This window comes from Colletotrichum orchidophilum, assembly GCF_001831195.1.
Source record: "Colletotrichum orchidophilum strain IMI 309357 chromosome Unknown Scaffold_233.1, whole genome shotgun sequence".
In the NCBI taxonomy this organism is placed as follows: domain Eukaryota; kingdom Fungi; phylum Ascomycota; class Sordariomycetes; order Glomerellales; family Glomerellaceae; genus Colletotrichum; species Colletotrichum orchidophilum.
In genome coordinates this window covers 1-14,053 of record NW_019173189.1, presented here as the reverse complement: position 1 = coordinate 14,053, position 14,053 = coordinate 1, and the positions used below count along the sequence as shown (strand labels likewise).

The following is a 14,053-nucleotide window of genomic DNA, read 5'->3' as shown; positions in this document are numbered from 1 at the left end:
AGCACCGTAAATACGTACGTACGTACGGAGTAGGAGTAGTATTGGGGACATCACCAATCAGATCTCCAATCTATGGCTGCGGCTGTGCGGCCTGCCCTGCCAGCGAGTACCTACTGTGGACTCGTGGAGGAAAGTCGAGGGTGAGGCTATCGCACAGCTTGCCCAAATAGGAAACTAAGTGGTCTGTGCAGAGAACCCCTCCACATGTAGTCTCCACCGTTTACCGAAGACCCCTGTGGTACCTCAGTTCGTCCCTGCGCCTGTCTGTCGTCCCGTCCGTCTCGTCCCAAGCATTCGGATGATGGGTGTCTGTGTCTCGAACATCTGCATCCTGTGGCCCGCTGCCCTCCCCTGTGTGCCTGTGCTTCCGTTTGTGCCTCACCTCCGCATCTTGGCTGACCAGGTAATGGTTCGAGCAAACAATCTGTATCAACAGCATGGAAGACGATACAGGATCGCTCCGTGTCCACATCTGACACTCGCGACACTTGTCTCTACAGCACCCCAGTAAAAATGCGGTTTCGTGGAGGAGCCAATTGCGACGAGGAACTGCTGCCACAGCCTGCCAAAGTCCTCCCCTCCTGTGACCTGTGTAGAATCCACTTGGAGACAGGAATCTTGCGGGATTCGTACACATCTGAGGCAAGGAAAGAAAGACAGGCACCAGATGATTGCGTTCCCGCGATGTTCAGGGAGGCACGCTCCGTAGTGCCTAAAAGGTAGGTTACCTCAGCAATTGCACAAGGCGGTGGAGGAGAAGGGATGCTGCCGGCGCCTTCCCCTGATCTCACCCTCCCTGCAACTGCAACCCGACCGCAAATGCAACTGCAACTGCGACTGAGGTGCCTGGTGCACTTGCCAGGCCAGCGGTGGCTCTCGGGCTCAGCCCTATGAATGCTCCCAAGTCCGTCCCGATACCAAGAGTGCCAGATTCCCTAGGTAGTGTCGTCAGCCACACATGCGCTTTCATCAGTACTACCTACCTTAGGTACGGATACGGAGTACTACCTTGCACTGTAGCCTGCTACTGGACTGGGGGCCTAAAGACAGCTTCAGAAAAACAAAGCATCCCAGGAGTCCCGCTTGCGCTGGCGGTGGCGGCAAGGGACCCGGCGGTTCGGATACACAAAAGCATTCATCGTTGGGCCTCAATGCTGACATGGGCCTACGAGGTCATCTTCATGAATCAAGTCCGACTGCCAACATTCTGGGGCCGGCCAGAAACATACGACAAGAGATGCGATGCCGCCGTCAAAGCCAATCTCCAAGTGCTCTGCCCCGTGCCCCTCGTCTACCTTTGCCAGAAGAAGAATGAGATTTCATTTTACAATCCAGTGTTCATCAATGGCCTCAAGCCCCCCCACCCCGCCAACATGGCTGATTATCGGCACCATGTACCTTGTTCAGACAAGCATCGTCCCGGCTCGCCTGAATCGCCAGCTGCGCGTACCAAACTTCATATCGGATGTAGCCCAATCTTTGGGCCGGCCGGTGGACCATCATCATCGTCCTGTGTAGGATCGCTCACGCTGCAGACTGGTCTAGACTCTGGACTCTATCGCCAGCCATTTGCCAAAGTCGTATTATCGATCCCACGGACTGCTTTGCTCCAAGGACAAAGGAAACTTACCACGGTGGCTACCATTGCATTGCAGTCAAAGTCACCAAGATCGTCTCGTCCCTTCGGCCCATTCCACCCTGCAGCAATGCTTGTACACTTGCCTAGCTTGCCGTCTCGACTTGCCTCGCTGCCGGACGGCGGACAGTCATGAGATCACTTCTGAACCTGGTTTTTGATAGAATACGACCCTGCGCAGGGTGACGGTTATGCGGCGACTACACTAAGCGGCACCGTCGGATTTGGCCATGCCAGCGCAGACGACGCCATGATTCCCCACACCAACAGGCGCAAATTTCACCCATTGATTTCGCCGTCTTTCTCCCTGGGTGCTGCAATTGTCAACCATCCTGATTTCTGACCCATGCTCCGCTGCTGCCCATTCCCCCGGGAGCCCACGCCTGTGCCTCCCATTCGCTCTTTCCATGCCCCCTGATCACTGGCTTACCCGGTCAGCACAGAGTCAATCCCGTTCTTTTTGCACGTCCTCCCCATCCATCATTGACGACCAGTTGAGCAAGCGACCCCTATTCATTACAGAGTCGGACTCTACCTCAGACACGACCAATGATCTGGCCCGACCGCAGCGGCATGGGAGGCCGCAATCAACCAACACTAAGCCAGTGCAACGGACGCTAAGGTGTCCGGCGAGGTGATACACCGGGTCGGTTGGACCATTCAGAGGACCAGATTGGTGCCCGGCACCTTTCCCCTCTAACGTGTCATTCTCCCTGCGTTTGGCTGCAAATTTAACTACCTCCCGAAATATTTTGCGAACAGATTTTCACGATGCTCTGATATGCATACCCAACCCCTGACTAAGGGTAGGAGGAGTGGGATAGGAGGCTCTGTAAGTCTCAGAGATCACAAGGGCACCCGACGAAGCCTATGCAGTCAGTGTCTCTAGGGCGTGCCGTCGATTCGGTAAGGCTGAGCGTTGTCGAGTTCGAGTTCTCTGGGCGCAGACTCTCTATGCTTGACAGGACGCACGGCGGCGTCGAAAGATCCCGACGCGCAGGTTACGGGGAACGACTGGGCGGCACAGGAGCGGCTTGCGTGCGGCATGTCTCTTCACTCAACGCCGGCTGGCTGGTTACACCCCAAAATGGCGGGATCGCTCCCGTCCCCTGGCTCCACACGAAGACCCTTGAGGTTCAGCAAGCCACCAAACGAAAGCATGCAATGTGTGCTCTTGGAGCAAGAGGCTGGGCCTCGCTACCCCGTGCTATCAACCATCTCGGTCGAGTCTCACTTACGGACTGCCTCATTCGAAGCAATGGCACGCGGGTCCAAAGATGACATGACGCTTGCAACCCGCACCAGCTCCAGGTCAGCCAAGAAGAAGAGCATGGCAAGTTCCGTTTGGCTGGATTCTAGAGCATTACAACTCCCGGCCGGCAGACAGGCCTTCTGACCAACGTCTCTCGAAATCAGAGATACCAGGCTAATACCATGAGCTTCGGCGAGAATGCAGAGTCTCGGCGAGCACCACCTCCAAGTCGACACAAACACCCGACTTCTGTTACTCGGACCGTACCTACGCACCCTCGGCGACCAAGCAAGCCGACGGCCAAAGTCAATAATGCGCCAACACTGCGATCAACCGATAGCGCTGTACAGGTCGCCAGGAGTACACATGGCGTTGCTATGAACACGAGGTGACAGAGGGAATACGCCGTGCAAAGAATACCACCTATGGAAATTCGTACATGCATAAATAATCCTCTGTCCGCGAGCCAGGCAAAATTAGTTGTCAATTATCGACATGCTTCCACGTTTGATGACTGCAGGGTTTCTGAGGGACAAGAAACCTGGGTCGGTAAGGCGCATCCATGTTACCAGGAATGCGGGATGGAGTCGAGCCAGCGAATACCCGGTACCATTACGTGCCACGGGCGTGAAACATTGGTGGATGCGCAAGTCACTGTACACCGCCCTCACCCGCCGTGGCATCTGGGTGGTAGCCCTTGGCAAGGTTGGGGTTCATCGAGGCTGGTGAGCACCGGCAAGGTTGCACCGCCTCCTGGGCTTCTTTTTAAAGATTTTGACTATCTCCAAGGCAAGGATAGCGGCAGCCGTATAAACACCAATCAGATACTTCCATCCAGGGTCTCGGGCAGTTGAGCCACCGCTACTCCTGATCGGGCGAGATGTCTCGATGGACGATGTTATACCATGCCGGCTCTCTTCGGTTTCTCGCAGTGCGGAGACGACCTGAGTTCCCCATGGCCTCCATGGGTGCCTCGTGTGCGCCCCGGCCGGCGACCCATGATGCGGAATGCTTTGGTCTGTAGCGCATCGAATCTCGCCAAGCGAAACCACCCAAAGCGTCTACGTCTGAATGCGACTGATATTGCGAGCTATCTTTGGGACAATGTTACTTTCCAGAACATTAGCGACACCTCGAGAAGCAACATCGTCGAATCTTGGCGACCTGTAAGAGTGGGAGAGAGAGGTTGCCCTTGCTCAGCCCGTGCGGCAACGGCCGTAATCCCACCCAGACTAGTGAATACTTCATTTCCATCACAGTCCTGCGCGCTAGCAAGAAAGCATTGTCTGGTACGCCGGCGGATGATGATGTTCCCATGGTCCGGACGGCTTTACGTCTCGAACTCACCAACCCGATGCGACGCACATAATTATCAAGGAGTTCGACGTGTCACACTTTGTACAGAGGCTTGAGACCGTCGGGGCAAGTAGTCGCGAGGCAACGCCGCAGCAGACCAAGAAAGGCTACCTATAAGCCCTGGTTGCCTGCCATCTTGGGGACGAGGCGTTGAATGGCAACAATGTGAAGCTCCCAGAGGTCGGTACTAGCCTTTTGTCTCATCGTGGCCGGTGCTTGGTGGCATGGGGACGAAAAGAAGCATCTAACCACCAGAAATCTGGTCTCCACCTACCGCACATACTTTTCCCAAGGGGCCGGTTGCACCAAGATCAAGTCTCGGACGGGGCCATTTCGAACTCTGGCCGTCGACTGGATGGAATACGCCTCTAGAGAGCGGCGCCGCGACGTGGTGCGTCTAGCGTGCAATGACTATTACCGAACGGCTCTGGAACCCTTCCAACGTCTGATCCTTTGGACCAGCCAACAAACCCGCCAGCCCGGATTGGCATGGCATCACAGACAAGAGACTCAGTTATGCTTGGGTCGTGAAACTTTATTTGAGCTGTCGTGATCCTTGGAACCTCGATGTTTTGCCGCGTGTCGGGGCCGGACGGCTGCTCTCGACGGCGACTCTGAACCGCCAGCCCACCTTATTGTCTCTGCCAGTTGGACATGTACGATGCAAGCCTTTCCGTGCCTAGACTTGGAGTCTTGACAGGATTGAGTTGCCCAGGTACTGTTTTGGTACACGATGCCGCGAACAAGATGCTGACACGCACCGTCATCCCAAGGCAGGGCGGGAGGAAGAGCAACGTTAGTGGCCGCGACAAAGACATGGATCGGTGCAGACTCTCTCCGGCCCGTACACGATCCCATTACCTTTGAGGAGGCATAGGCGCCATCGCATGGTTCGAGGTCGCTACGTATATCCAGTCGACAGTGCTACCCACACTCCAGGCACCGCCTGGGACAGCGCGATATGGGGTGACTGCAAATGTCATTTCCAACCTCTAATAATAAAGGCTCCGACTAACAAGTTAGGGACGGATAAGGCCGGGCTGTGCACACCAACAAGTCTGGGGCGGGCCCGGCCTGCACACCAGAGTGCTGCCACAGGCTGCAAGCGTGGAGAGAGGCGCGGCGCCGTTCATTGGACCAACTTCCACCCAGTGCCCAAACGGCAAAATCTCAATAAGATAGATCCCTGGGCCTGGGATGAAGAAGGCTTGCTCAGCACAGCACGAGCACCCGCAGTGTGCAGTGTGCAGTGTGCAGTGAGTAAAAATATCCAGCCCCTCGACTACCTCACCCACCTAACCTACCTTAGAGTAAGCAACGCAACACCATACCGGTATGCGTACCGGCGCAACCTACGGATCCAGACTGAGAGACACCTCCACCACGACACCTCCCGCCAGTGCCTCCACAATAACCCGCCCCCCCCTTCGCTCAAGATGAACCCATTTTGGATCGAGTGTGTTATGCCATTTCGAGGCCAACTAACGCATTTAGATGATGCACACTGCCCAGTTTTTGTCGCTACAAGTTACGACTCTGGTTGTCGCTGTCCACATTTGGCTCAGAGGTTGTCGAAAGGGGGCTGTGGCGGTTGGACGTGCTTCATGCACACTATTCCCACCCAAGTTTCTTTTTCTTCGAGCCCTCACGTTGCTTTACCTCCGTCAGCATATGCAGGACCTTGCATATACTGCTTGCTGTTTACAGGTCCTTGAATCTACAGTACGGTCGAAAGTTTCGACGCCTTTTGGACGGGAGAATAGCGCGGGAAGAAGAAAGTGCTGCATAGACCGAAAGACGTACTTCTGCCATTATGCAGACCGGCCTCGCAACATGACCTGCATCTACACTGGCGATTCAATACATCTCCTTGTCCATGGAGGACGAGCCAGGGACGCTGGACGATGGATGCTGGACGCCTGGCCGGCAACAGAGCGGGAGCGGAAACGGATGGTTGAGCCCTACGGAGTACTTGGTGCAGCAGGTAGTGCGTTGCGACCCGGTTGCGGCGACGTCAACGCCTACCACGGCAGACGGCTCAATAGATCCAAGTCATACCGACGGCATCCCGCGGCGGCGGAGAGCGACGCCCCCAGCACCTCAAATGACTGGCGGGGGAACGGCTTGACGGCTTTTTCGTACGCGGCCAACAGGCTACCGGACTACGAAGTATGGGACATGCAGTTGAAGACGGAGACTCCCAACCGGGCCCTGGCAAGTTGCCATCTGGGAATGCTTCGTACAGCATCTGCACCTTCGCTGTCTGTCTCATTTGGGGCCCCTGTCAGGCCCCTCGCGTCTACTGGGGCAGGGCCCTAGAGTGCTGGACCGCTCAAGGGGGGGGGGGGGGGGGGGGGGGGGGGGCGGGAGGAGAGGTCCGGGTGCCGTGCCTTTTTTTCGCCGGGCCGCCCCCCGCCCCACCTGTTGGGGTGGGGGGGGGGGGAGGGGGGGTGGTGGGCGTGGGGGGGGGGGGGGGGGGGGGGGGGGGGGTTTGGCCAGACGAGAAGTTCCGTGTACCGTGCTTCTTTGTGCCTGGGCGTCCCAAGGCCCACGCTGTTGGGGTTCTGGCGGCCCTGGTCAGCACTTACCCAAGGGGGAGCTGGCTGCCATTCTGTAGCGTGGCAGTGGGTGTGCGGCCTGGTGTTTGGAGACCACTAGCTCGACCCACGAAGTATCGAGTACCGGGACGGCTGGGTTCCCACCTCCATGGCCGTGACCATCTTGTTCCCAGATACCGGTCTCCATTCTCGCGTACGGCGTACAGAAGTTGTCGACAGATGATTCCTTTTCCCTCGAGAGCTAATGAATGTCTGTCTCTGTGGCACACCATCCACCGCGGCAGACGGCTCAGAGAACACGACGGATAGAAATGAGAGACCAGGTCAGAGACAGATCTTGGCATCCCGCATCGGTGGCAGAGACAATCAAAAGTACACACCCCCTCTCTCTCACTCTCAGAGTCTCCCGAAAATGTTGAAGAGGCTCGCAGTCGCAGGTCGAAAAACCGAGCCTGGAATGGGCTCTGTTTCGTGGCTCTACTACCCAGCGTCCTCAGGTCAAGCCCCCAGCCAAGTCAAGCAAGGCTAGGTCGTTTTTGGTGCACATCTTGCGCTAAACGAGGTATCCACGGAAGCAGAGGGGACAAGAGGAGGTGGTGCAGACAGACCAGGAGGAGCAACAAGAACGAGGGACGAGGAAGCCGCTTCTCGTCTATGCATGCACACCCATACCTACATGGTACGCCTCACGGACAAGGCTCACACCCACGCCCACACCCACGTCGGAGTCCAGCACCCTCCACCCCACCACGCCCCCTTTCCGCTCGTCCACCCCCTGACCCCTGCCGCAAGCTCGGCGTACCGCCTCTGGCTCTGGCGTTGCTGTTGCCGCTGCTCGCTCTCGTTGCTTTTGCTTGTTGCTCTGCCCTACGAGGTGTCGAGAGTGCAGGAAAAGCACCCCTCCACCCCCTGGGCGCTGGTCCCCTGTCTACTTTGGGGGTTCACCATCTGGAGGAGACTGATCCGCGTCGTCCACCGGGTCCCAAGTGCCAACAGCAAGCAAGCCACGACCGTCGAACCCATGTGCCCTGGCCTGCAAGATGTGGTGGTCGTCTCTGTCTCTGCGTGCGTCTGTCTCTCTCTCTCCTTCTCTCCCTCTCTAGAAGCGTGGCTCGCGGCCGGTCTATATCAGTCGTGAAGTCCCCAAGGCCCTTGATGATTTGTTTCTCGCCCCCATCAATCTCTACATCTATCTATCAGACCCAGATCTCTGGATTCTCACGACACCAAGACGACGGCCATCACCTATTAGTCTGTCTCACATTTCGAGAAAGACATCCTCCACCCAACCATCTCTTGCTTCACTCTCGCCAGCACCACTGTTGCTACTACTACGACACTTGACTACGCGGCAATACATCTTGTCGCAGTCAGCGTGTACAGGAACCCTACCTGTACAGGTTGGGCCAATTCGTCTCGAGTCACTCGGAAGCATACCGCCCATAAAGCCTGGAGAAAGAAAGCATTCGCCAATCATTCAACGGCCCGGTTCCTCACAGCGCGGAAACGCCGCGGGCATGAACATCGCTGCAGGTGCGCTCACCAGCCCCACATCCAAGCAGGCGCAGCACAGCGCAGCAGTTTTAAGCAGGTCAAATAGTACAGACGACTGACAGCAGCGGGAATAGCAGTGACGGCACAAGGCAACTAAGAGTGTGGCTTTGCTTCGGACTGAGCGACAGAGTCAGCGCGACCGACCAACCAACCATATAACATCACTTTAGACTTCCAGCAACTCGGGTTTGACCGAGAGGCCTTCCACTGACACGCTTCTTCTCACCACATCATCACACACACACACACACACACACACACATTTACAAACAAAATGGCTTCGATAGATCAGTCATATATCATGCTCCCCAAGCACTTGGGTCCCCAGCACCACGACGACTACATTCTTTACCCTGAGCCACCACAGGGAGTCTTCAGCACAGCACCCATGGAGATGAGCATCCCTGCCGACGCCTCTTACATGTTCCCAACCTCCATGGCCATGGACCACCAGCCCGCCCTCTATGACAACAACTTTATGTATCAAGGCCGCACATCACCTGGACTCTACGAGGACGCCGAGTTCCAGCTTCCCTCGTCCAACCTTTCCACCGCATCAGCACCGTCGGCGGCCTCTTCCAACGTCGGCTCGCCCCAATCCCACAACGACCAGCCGGCGCCAATTCTTGACTGGGCGCACCCCGGCATCGCTGTGACCCCGGGCATCGTGCCCCACGACTACTACAACACCGCCGGCACAGAGTACTCGACCTACGCCGGCCCAGGTATGGAAGACTTTGCAGCTTTCGAATTTGCAAACACCAAGCCCCCGGGTTTCGTGGGTGAGTTGCCAAACGCTTCTAGAACCAGTCTCGCGCCTTCGTCCCGCGCGCTTCCTTTTCTTTCTGCTTCAGGCGAGTCAATTGGCTCTGGCTCTTGTTCTACGAATACAGCTGTGCGCGTGCGCGAGCCGGCCCCGGTGCTGGACCTTCAGTCGTCCTCGTCATCCCCCGTCACTCCCGCATCGCGCAAATCAAGCTTGTCTTTTGTCTCTCCCAGTTCTACTTCCTTCTCTTCTCCTCCAGTCCCCGTCCGGGGCCACTCGTCAAAGACTCCTCGAGTCTCTCCTTTCTTTTCTCAGAGCAGCGGTCATTTCATCGCTCCTCTTGGTTCTTCTTGTTGGTTTTCCTCTGTCAAGCAGCAACGTCCTGATCGCGGAAAGCATGCTGACCACCTTTCCGCTCCAGACCCTTCTTTGATCCACCCCGACATCAGCCGCCCCATGATGAGCAACTTCCAGAACCCCAACCAATATCCCACCTCTCCCGCCCTCTCGCCCTCATCACAGTCAATGTCAATGGTTCGCAACGGCAGTCAATCGCCATTCCTCCATAGCGGCTTCCAACAGCAGCAGCAACAGCAGCAATTTAGCCCCTACGCCACCCCCGGCGACGCGCGCCGCCCCAGCCTTCACTCATTTCCCTCAACCTACTCTGACGGCAATAACTACAGCGGCGATGAGGGCAAGGAGAAGCAGCGATGCCCTCATCCCGAGTGTGGCAAGGTCTTCAAGGACCTCAAGGCGCACATGCTCACTCACCAGACTGAGAGGCCTGAAAAGTGCCCCATTGTGACTTGCGATTACCACGTCAAGGGTTTCGCTCGCAAGTATGACAAGAACCGCCACACCCTGACGCACTACAAGGGAACCATGGTGTGCGGTTTCTGTCCCGGCTCCGGTTCAGCGGCTGAGAAGTCATTCAACCGGGCCGACGTCTTCAAGCGTCACTTGACGGCTGTCCACGGTGTCGAACAGACGCCGCCCAACAGTCGCAAGAAGAGCAGCAGCGCCAACAGCGGCAAGAAGCTCGCGGGGTACCCTCCCGATGCCACTGGCAAGTGCTCTACTTGCTCGCAGACCTTCTCCAACGCTCAGGACTTTTACGAGCACTTGGACGACTGTGTATTGCGCATTGTGCAGCAGGAGGACCCTTCCGAAGCCATCAACGCCCAGCGTCTGGCTGAGGTCGAGAACGACAAGGAGGTGCACCAGACGTTGGAGAAGAACCATCTTCCGACGCAGACGCAGATGCCCTCAAACGAGGAGGAGGACGACGAGGACATGATGGAAGACGAGGATGAGGAAGACAGCAAGCAGCGAGTCAGCGCGTCGCCCAAGAGGAAGGGCAACCCCGTCAACGGCGTCCAAAAGTCGCGCGGCCTCACCCACTCGCGGGGAGGCGGCCCGATGCCGGTCAAGGCCAAGGGTCGCAAGAACCGACGCGACTACCCGTCGTCTTGGGGCTTCGACAAGGGTCAGATGACGATGAAGAAGCGGGTGATGGCAGTGTTTGATGGTCCCCGGCGACTGGCCAAGGACGATATGATGCTGTCGACGGATCACGAGGTGCGCATCAAGCTCGCGGACGGCAATAACTACGTGACGGACCTGGACGTGCAGACGCTGAAGCGGGCCGAGGGCTTCCTCGGTGCGACGGACGAGGAGAAGGGGCCGTGGATCTCTGACGATCCCACGGAAGAGCAGCTGCGGGAGATGCAGGCGATGCTCGAGAGCTGCCAGGCGGCTCAGTAATGGATGGCGACGGAGGGCTCTGTGATACTACAACTTTTTTTTTTTTTTTTTTTGCGGGAGCGACTGAAGAGTGGGAAAATGTCTACTTTGGTGTTGCATGGTTGGCGCAGACTTGTACGGGACTACAATGACTGGCTTACGAGGAAGGGCATGATGAGGTTCATGATTGGACGGACAAGTTTATGTGGTTTGCACTTGAAGGAAAAGGTGCATTTGATTGATACCCTATACTATACTATGGCCCAAGGCTTGATGGTATAAACAGAGATACTTGTCACTCTCACTCTTCATCATTCGTCTCGGATCGGGATACCAAGTCTACTACCACGGCCTTGATTGTGTGACTTGAAAGTTGCCGGGATCTGAATACCGCAGGCCGGAAATAAGAGATGTCGGAGAACAGGGTGCGGACGGAATGGCAGCAAAGATCGGCAGCAATAGTGTCAAGCAAGGAGGAATCAGGATGGGAGAGGATGGATATGCGTGCCGAGCTCGCAGCGGTATTGCCAGATCGGGGATGATGGCTTCCTTGGCCCCATCAGGCTATCACGATGTTCCCTCGGCCCTTTGGCCATTGGACCTTGTTTGCTTGTGTGACCTCAACTGGCCGGTTCCAGGCAGCGAGAATAAAGGATAAAACAACTGGTCGCGCTTTGCCGCGAGACCACCGGGGGCCAAAGGAATTCGGGACTACCTGAGGTGGAAGTCGAAGTGCAAGTGAAAGTGGATGATGATGTGGATGAATGTAAGGCAAGGTAAGGTACACCGTACACAGCAAGGTAAGCACGCAAGGTAGGGAGGGCATCACTGCTGTGGTCGATGAGAGCCTGCGAAAATGACCCGAGGATGAAAATAGCCATGCATAAGTTGCATGCACATGTTGTGACCGCAGTCGGTGGTCAATGTGTGTGTGTGTGTGTGTGGTGGAATCCGGGGCAGGGGAGGGTCGGGTTTGCAGAAGCGTGTGCGAGAGTACGGCACAGCCAGCACAGCCAGCAATTGTTTTTTTTTTGTTTTTTTAAACTGTTTTCTCTGAGGTCCCCGGCGGTGATGATGACGGAGAGGGAGCCCAGTGGAGGGGTGTCTAAACCCCGTAGCCGAAGTTCAGCACTGCTGGTACTTGCAGGAACCCGCACCCCGACGAGTCTCTTCAGCGATGGTTGTTTGCACAGCCACCCGCGCGTGCATCTGCCGGGGTGGGGGGGGGGGGGGGGGGGGGGGCGAGGGCCCCGGGGGGGGGGGGGGGGGGGGCCCCCGGGGGGGGGTCTTTTCCGGCGGGGGGGGGGGGGGGGGGGCCCCGCCCCCCGGGGGGGGGCGCGGCGGGGGGGTGGGGGGGGGGGGGGCTGGTTGAAAGGACTCCGAGGAGAGGGATGGAGGGGACCCGCTGACGGTGATCTTTTCCGGCGGTGTGGTCCCTGAAGAGGCCCCCCAACGCACCGACCGAGGCGACGCCGCGACGGACGGGAGGGAATAAAAACATCGTGGTAGTGTGGCTGTGTAGCGGCAGCGTCCGCGCCGTGGTTTTCATGCACAGGTTTCACACAGATTACCGTAGAGAGGATTCTGCCTGCGAGGCATGGATATCCATCAGTACCAAAGGTCACCAACCTGGGTGATCTCGACGGCCCTGTCCAGGGAAGTTCCCACCTCGCCGCCAACCCTGCTTCCAAGTTCCATCACCTACCTGTCTAACCGTAAGGTACAGTGCTTTTATCCATACTTGCCAAAGGTGATGTCGACCGCCAAGGGATAGCGGTGGCCTGTGCCGGAATGCGCGTCCTATCCTGCGCGTCCTATCCTGCGCGTCCTGTCCTGCGCGTCCTGTCCTACGCCTCCCGTCCCATCTTGTGTCGTCATGCCGCCATGAGGCTCAACTCTATCCATCCCACATCAGACGCGGACGCGGTTCCTTGAGGCTCTCGGTGGCAGTGCGTTCCCCTCTTCCTCCCGCCGGTGCCACTGTATCCGTAAATTTGTCGGCATTGACAAACGCCACACTTTGTCCGTCTTTTGACTTGGCGTGGCTTCAGCGTTTTGCTGCTTCGGACTCGCAGTGGACGATGCCGCTGCTGGCCGATGATTGAGGGACAATTCGACGACCCCGCCATACCGTTTGACCACACCCACATACACACCCAAGAGGGCGACGATTTCCCCCCATCTACCGCGGACCCTCGACGCCACAGCGCTTCGAAAGCACTCTGCTCGCGGCACGTCGTCGTTATCGTCTTTGTCGTCGTTGTCGTCGTCGTCGCCGTTGTCATTGTCGCCGTCGTTAATGCTCTTTTCCCCCCTCGTCATCCCGGAACCCGGCGCTCTTTCTCCTCCTCCAACGACGATGGCGCTCACATCCCGCAACTCCCTCACCGACCAATCTCCCCGAGGACGACCTCATGTTCTCCCTTGGCGTCATTTTTCCCGACGAACTCAATAGACAGCAGGGCGACGCCGAGCATGGCACCAAATATAGCTCGGCCCCATCTCCGCCGGCCCCTCCGCTTCGAGCTCGCGAAGTCCTCCGCAGCTTACGACCGCAAGCTTTTCAGCTACTTCCTCTGAAATTTGATTCTCCAGCTGAGCAAGTTCGTCGAGGCCAGCACACTGGGGTTGGACACGGTCGTCCCCGTCCGCTTGGGACCGTCCAAGTCACACTTTGACGTCCGCTAGAAGACCACCCTCGAACTAGGCGCCAGCACCACCCTGCGGAACATCATGTCCGGCCTGCTCGGCGCCGAACGCACCGTCATGAAGACCCCCCGCTGAAGACCCTCCGCCTCAACGCCGCACGCAACATTGAATCCATCGTCTCTCCCACAAACGCCCTCACGTCCTGCTAAATTCTCGTTGAGAGTCATTCGTGGAGCGAACTCAACAATACCTTCTCCTTCGCCAAAAAGCACGCTTTCGACCGCCTCTTTATGGCCGACTGCATCAGGATGCCATGGCAGCATGCCAACCTGCATAAATCCATTGCCTGGTTCCCGTGGAGGGCCCAGAGGCGCGTCGCTGGGTCGTTGCCGGGTTTCATGAGAGCCGGTAATTTTTTATTATAAATTTATAAATTTAGTTTTGTTTTATAGAACGTTTTAGAATAGAATATATAAAAATAAAATATTTTTTATTAATCTTATTATTTTAAAATAGCTTTTATAACGAAGTCCGAG

General features: G+C 56.9%; 5 protein-coding genes across 5 annotated transcripts; all 5 read left to right on the top strand.

Annotated features, from left to right (window-relative positions):
- Window positions 1-6,077: 6,077 nt before the first annotated feature.
- CORC01_14042 (uncharacterized protein) lies at window positions 6,078-6,563 on the top strand (the record flags this gene model as incomplete). Its single annotated transcript, XM_022625655.1, has 1 exon — window positions 6,078-6,563. One exon carries the CDS (start codon window positions 6,078-6,080, stop codon window positions 6,561-6,563), a length of 486 nt encoding a protein of 161 aa, XP_022467831.1.
- Window positions 6,564-7,478: 915 nt separating this feature from the next.
- On the top strand, window positions 7,479-8,054 carry CORC01_14041 (uncharacterized protein; the record flags this gene model as incomplete). The annotated part of the gene is made up of 2 exons (XM_022625654.1): window positions 7,479-7,867; window positions 8,003-8,054. The coding sequence occupies 2 exons, from the start codon at window positions 7,479-7,481 to the stop codon at window positions 8,052-8,054; spliced, it is 441 nt and encodes a 146-aa protein (XP_022467830.1).
- A 576-nt stretch (window positions 8,055-8,630) lies between these two features.
- Window positions 8,631-10,889, top strand: CORC01_14040 (uncharacterized protein; the record flags this gene model as incomplete). The annotated part of the gene is made up of 3 exons (XM_022625653.1): window positions 8,631-9,138; window positions 9,250-9,474; window positions 9,544-10,889. 3 exons carry the CDS (start codon window positions 8,631-8,633, stop codon window positions 10,887-10,889), a joined length of 2,079 nt encoding a protein of 692 aa, XP_022467829.1.
- A 2,076-nt stretch (window positions 10,890-12,965) lies between these two features.
- CORC01_14039 (nicotinamide N-methyltransferase) lies at window positions 12,966-13,448 on the top strand (the record flags this gene model as incomplete). Its single annotated transcript, XM_022625652.1, has 1 exon — window positions 12,966-13,448. One exon carries the CDS (start codon window positions 12,966-12,968, stop codon window positions 13,446-13,448), a length of 483 nt encoding a protein of 160 aa, XP_022467828.1.
- Window positions 13,449-13,655: 207 nt separating this feature from the next.
- Window positions 13,656-13,919, top strand: CORC01_14038 (uncharacterized protein; the record flags this gene model as incomplete). The annotated part of the gene is made up of 1 exon (XM_022625651.1): window positions 13,656-13,919. A coding segment is annotated over one exon (264 nt), but the record flags the coding sequence as incomplete, so codon positions are not given.
- Window positions 13,920-14,053: the final 134 nt, after the last annotated feature.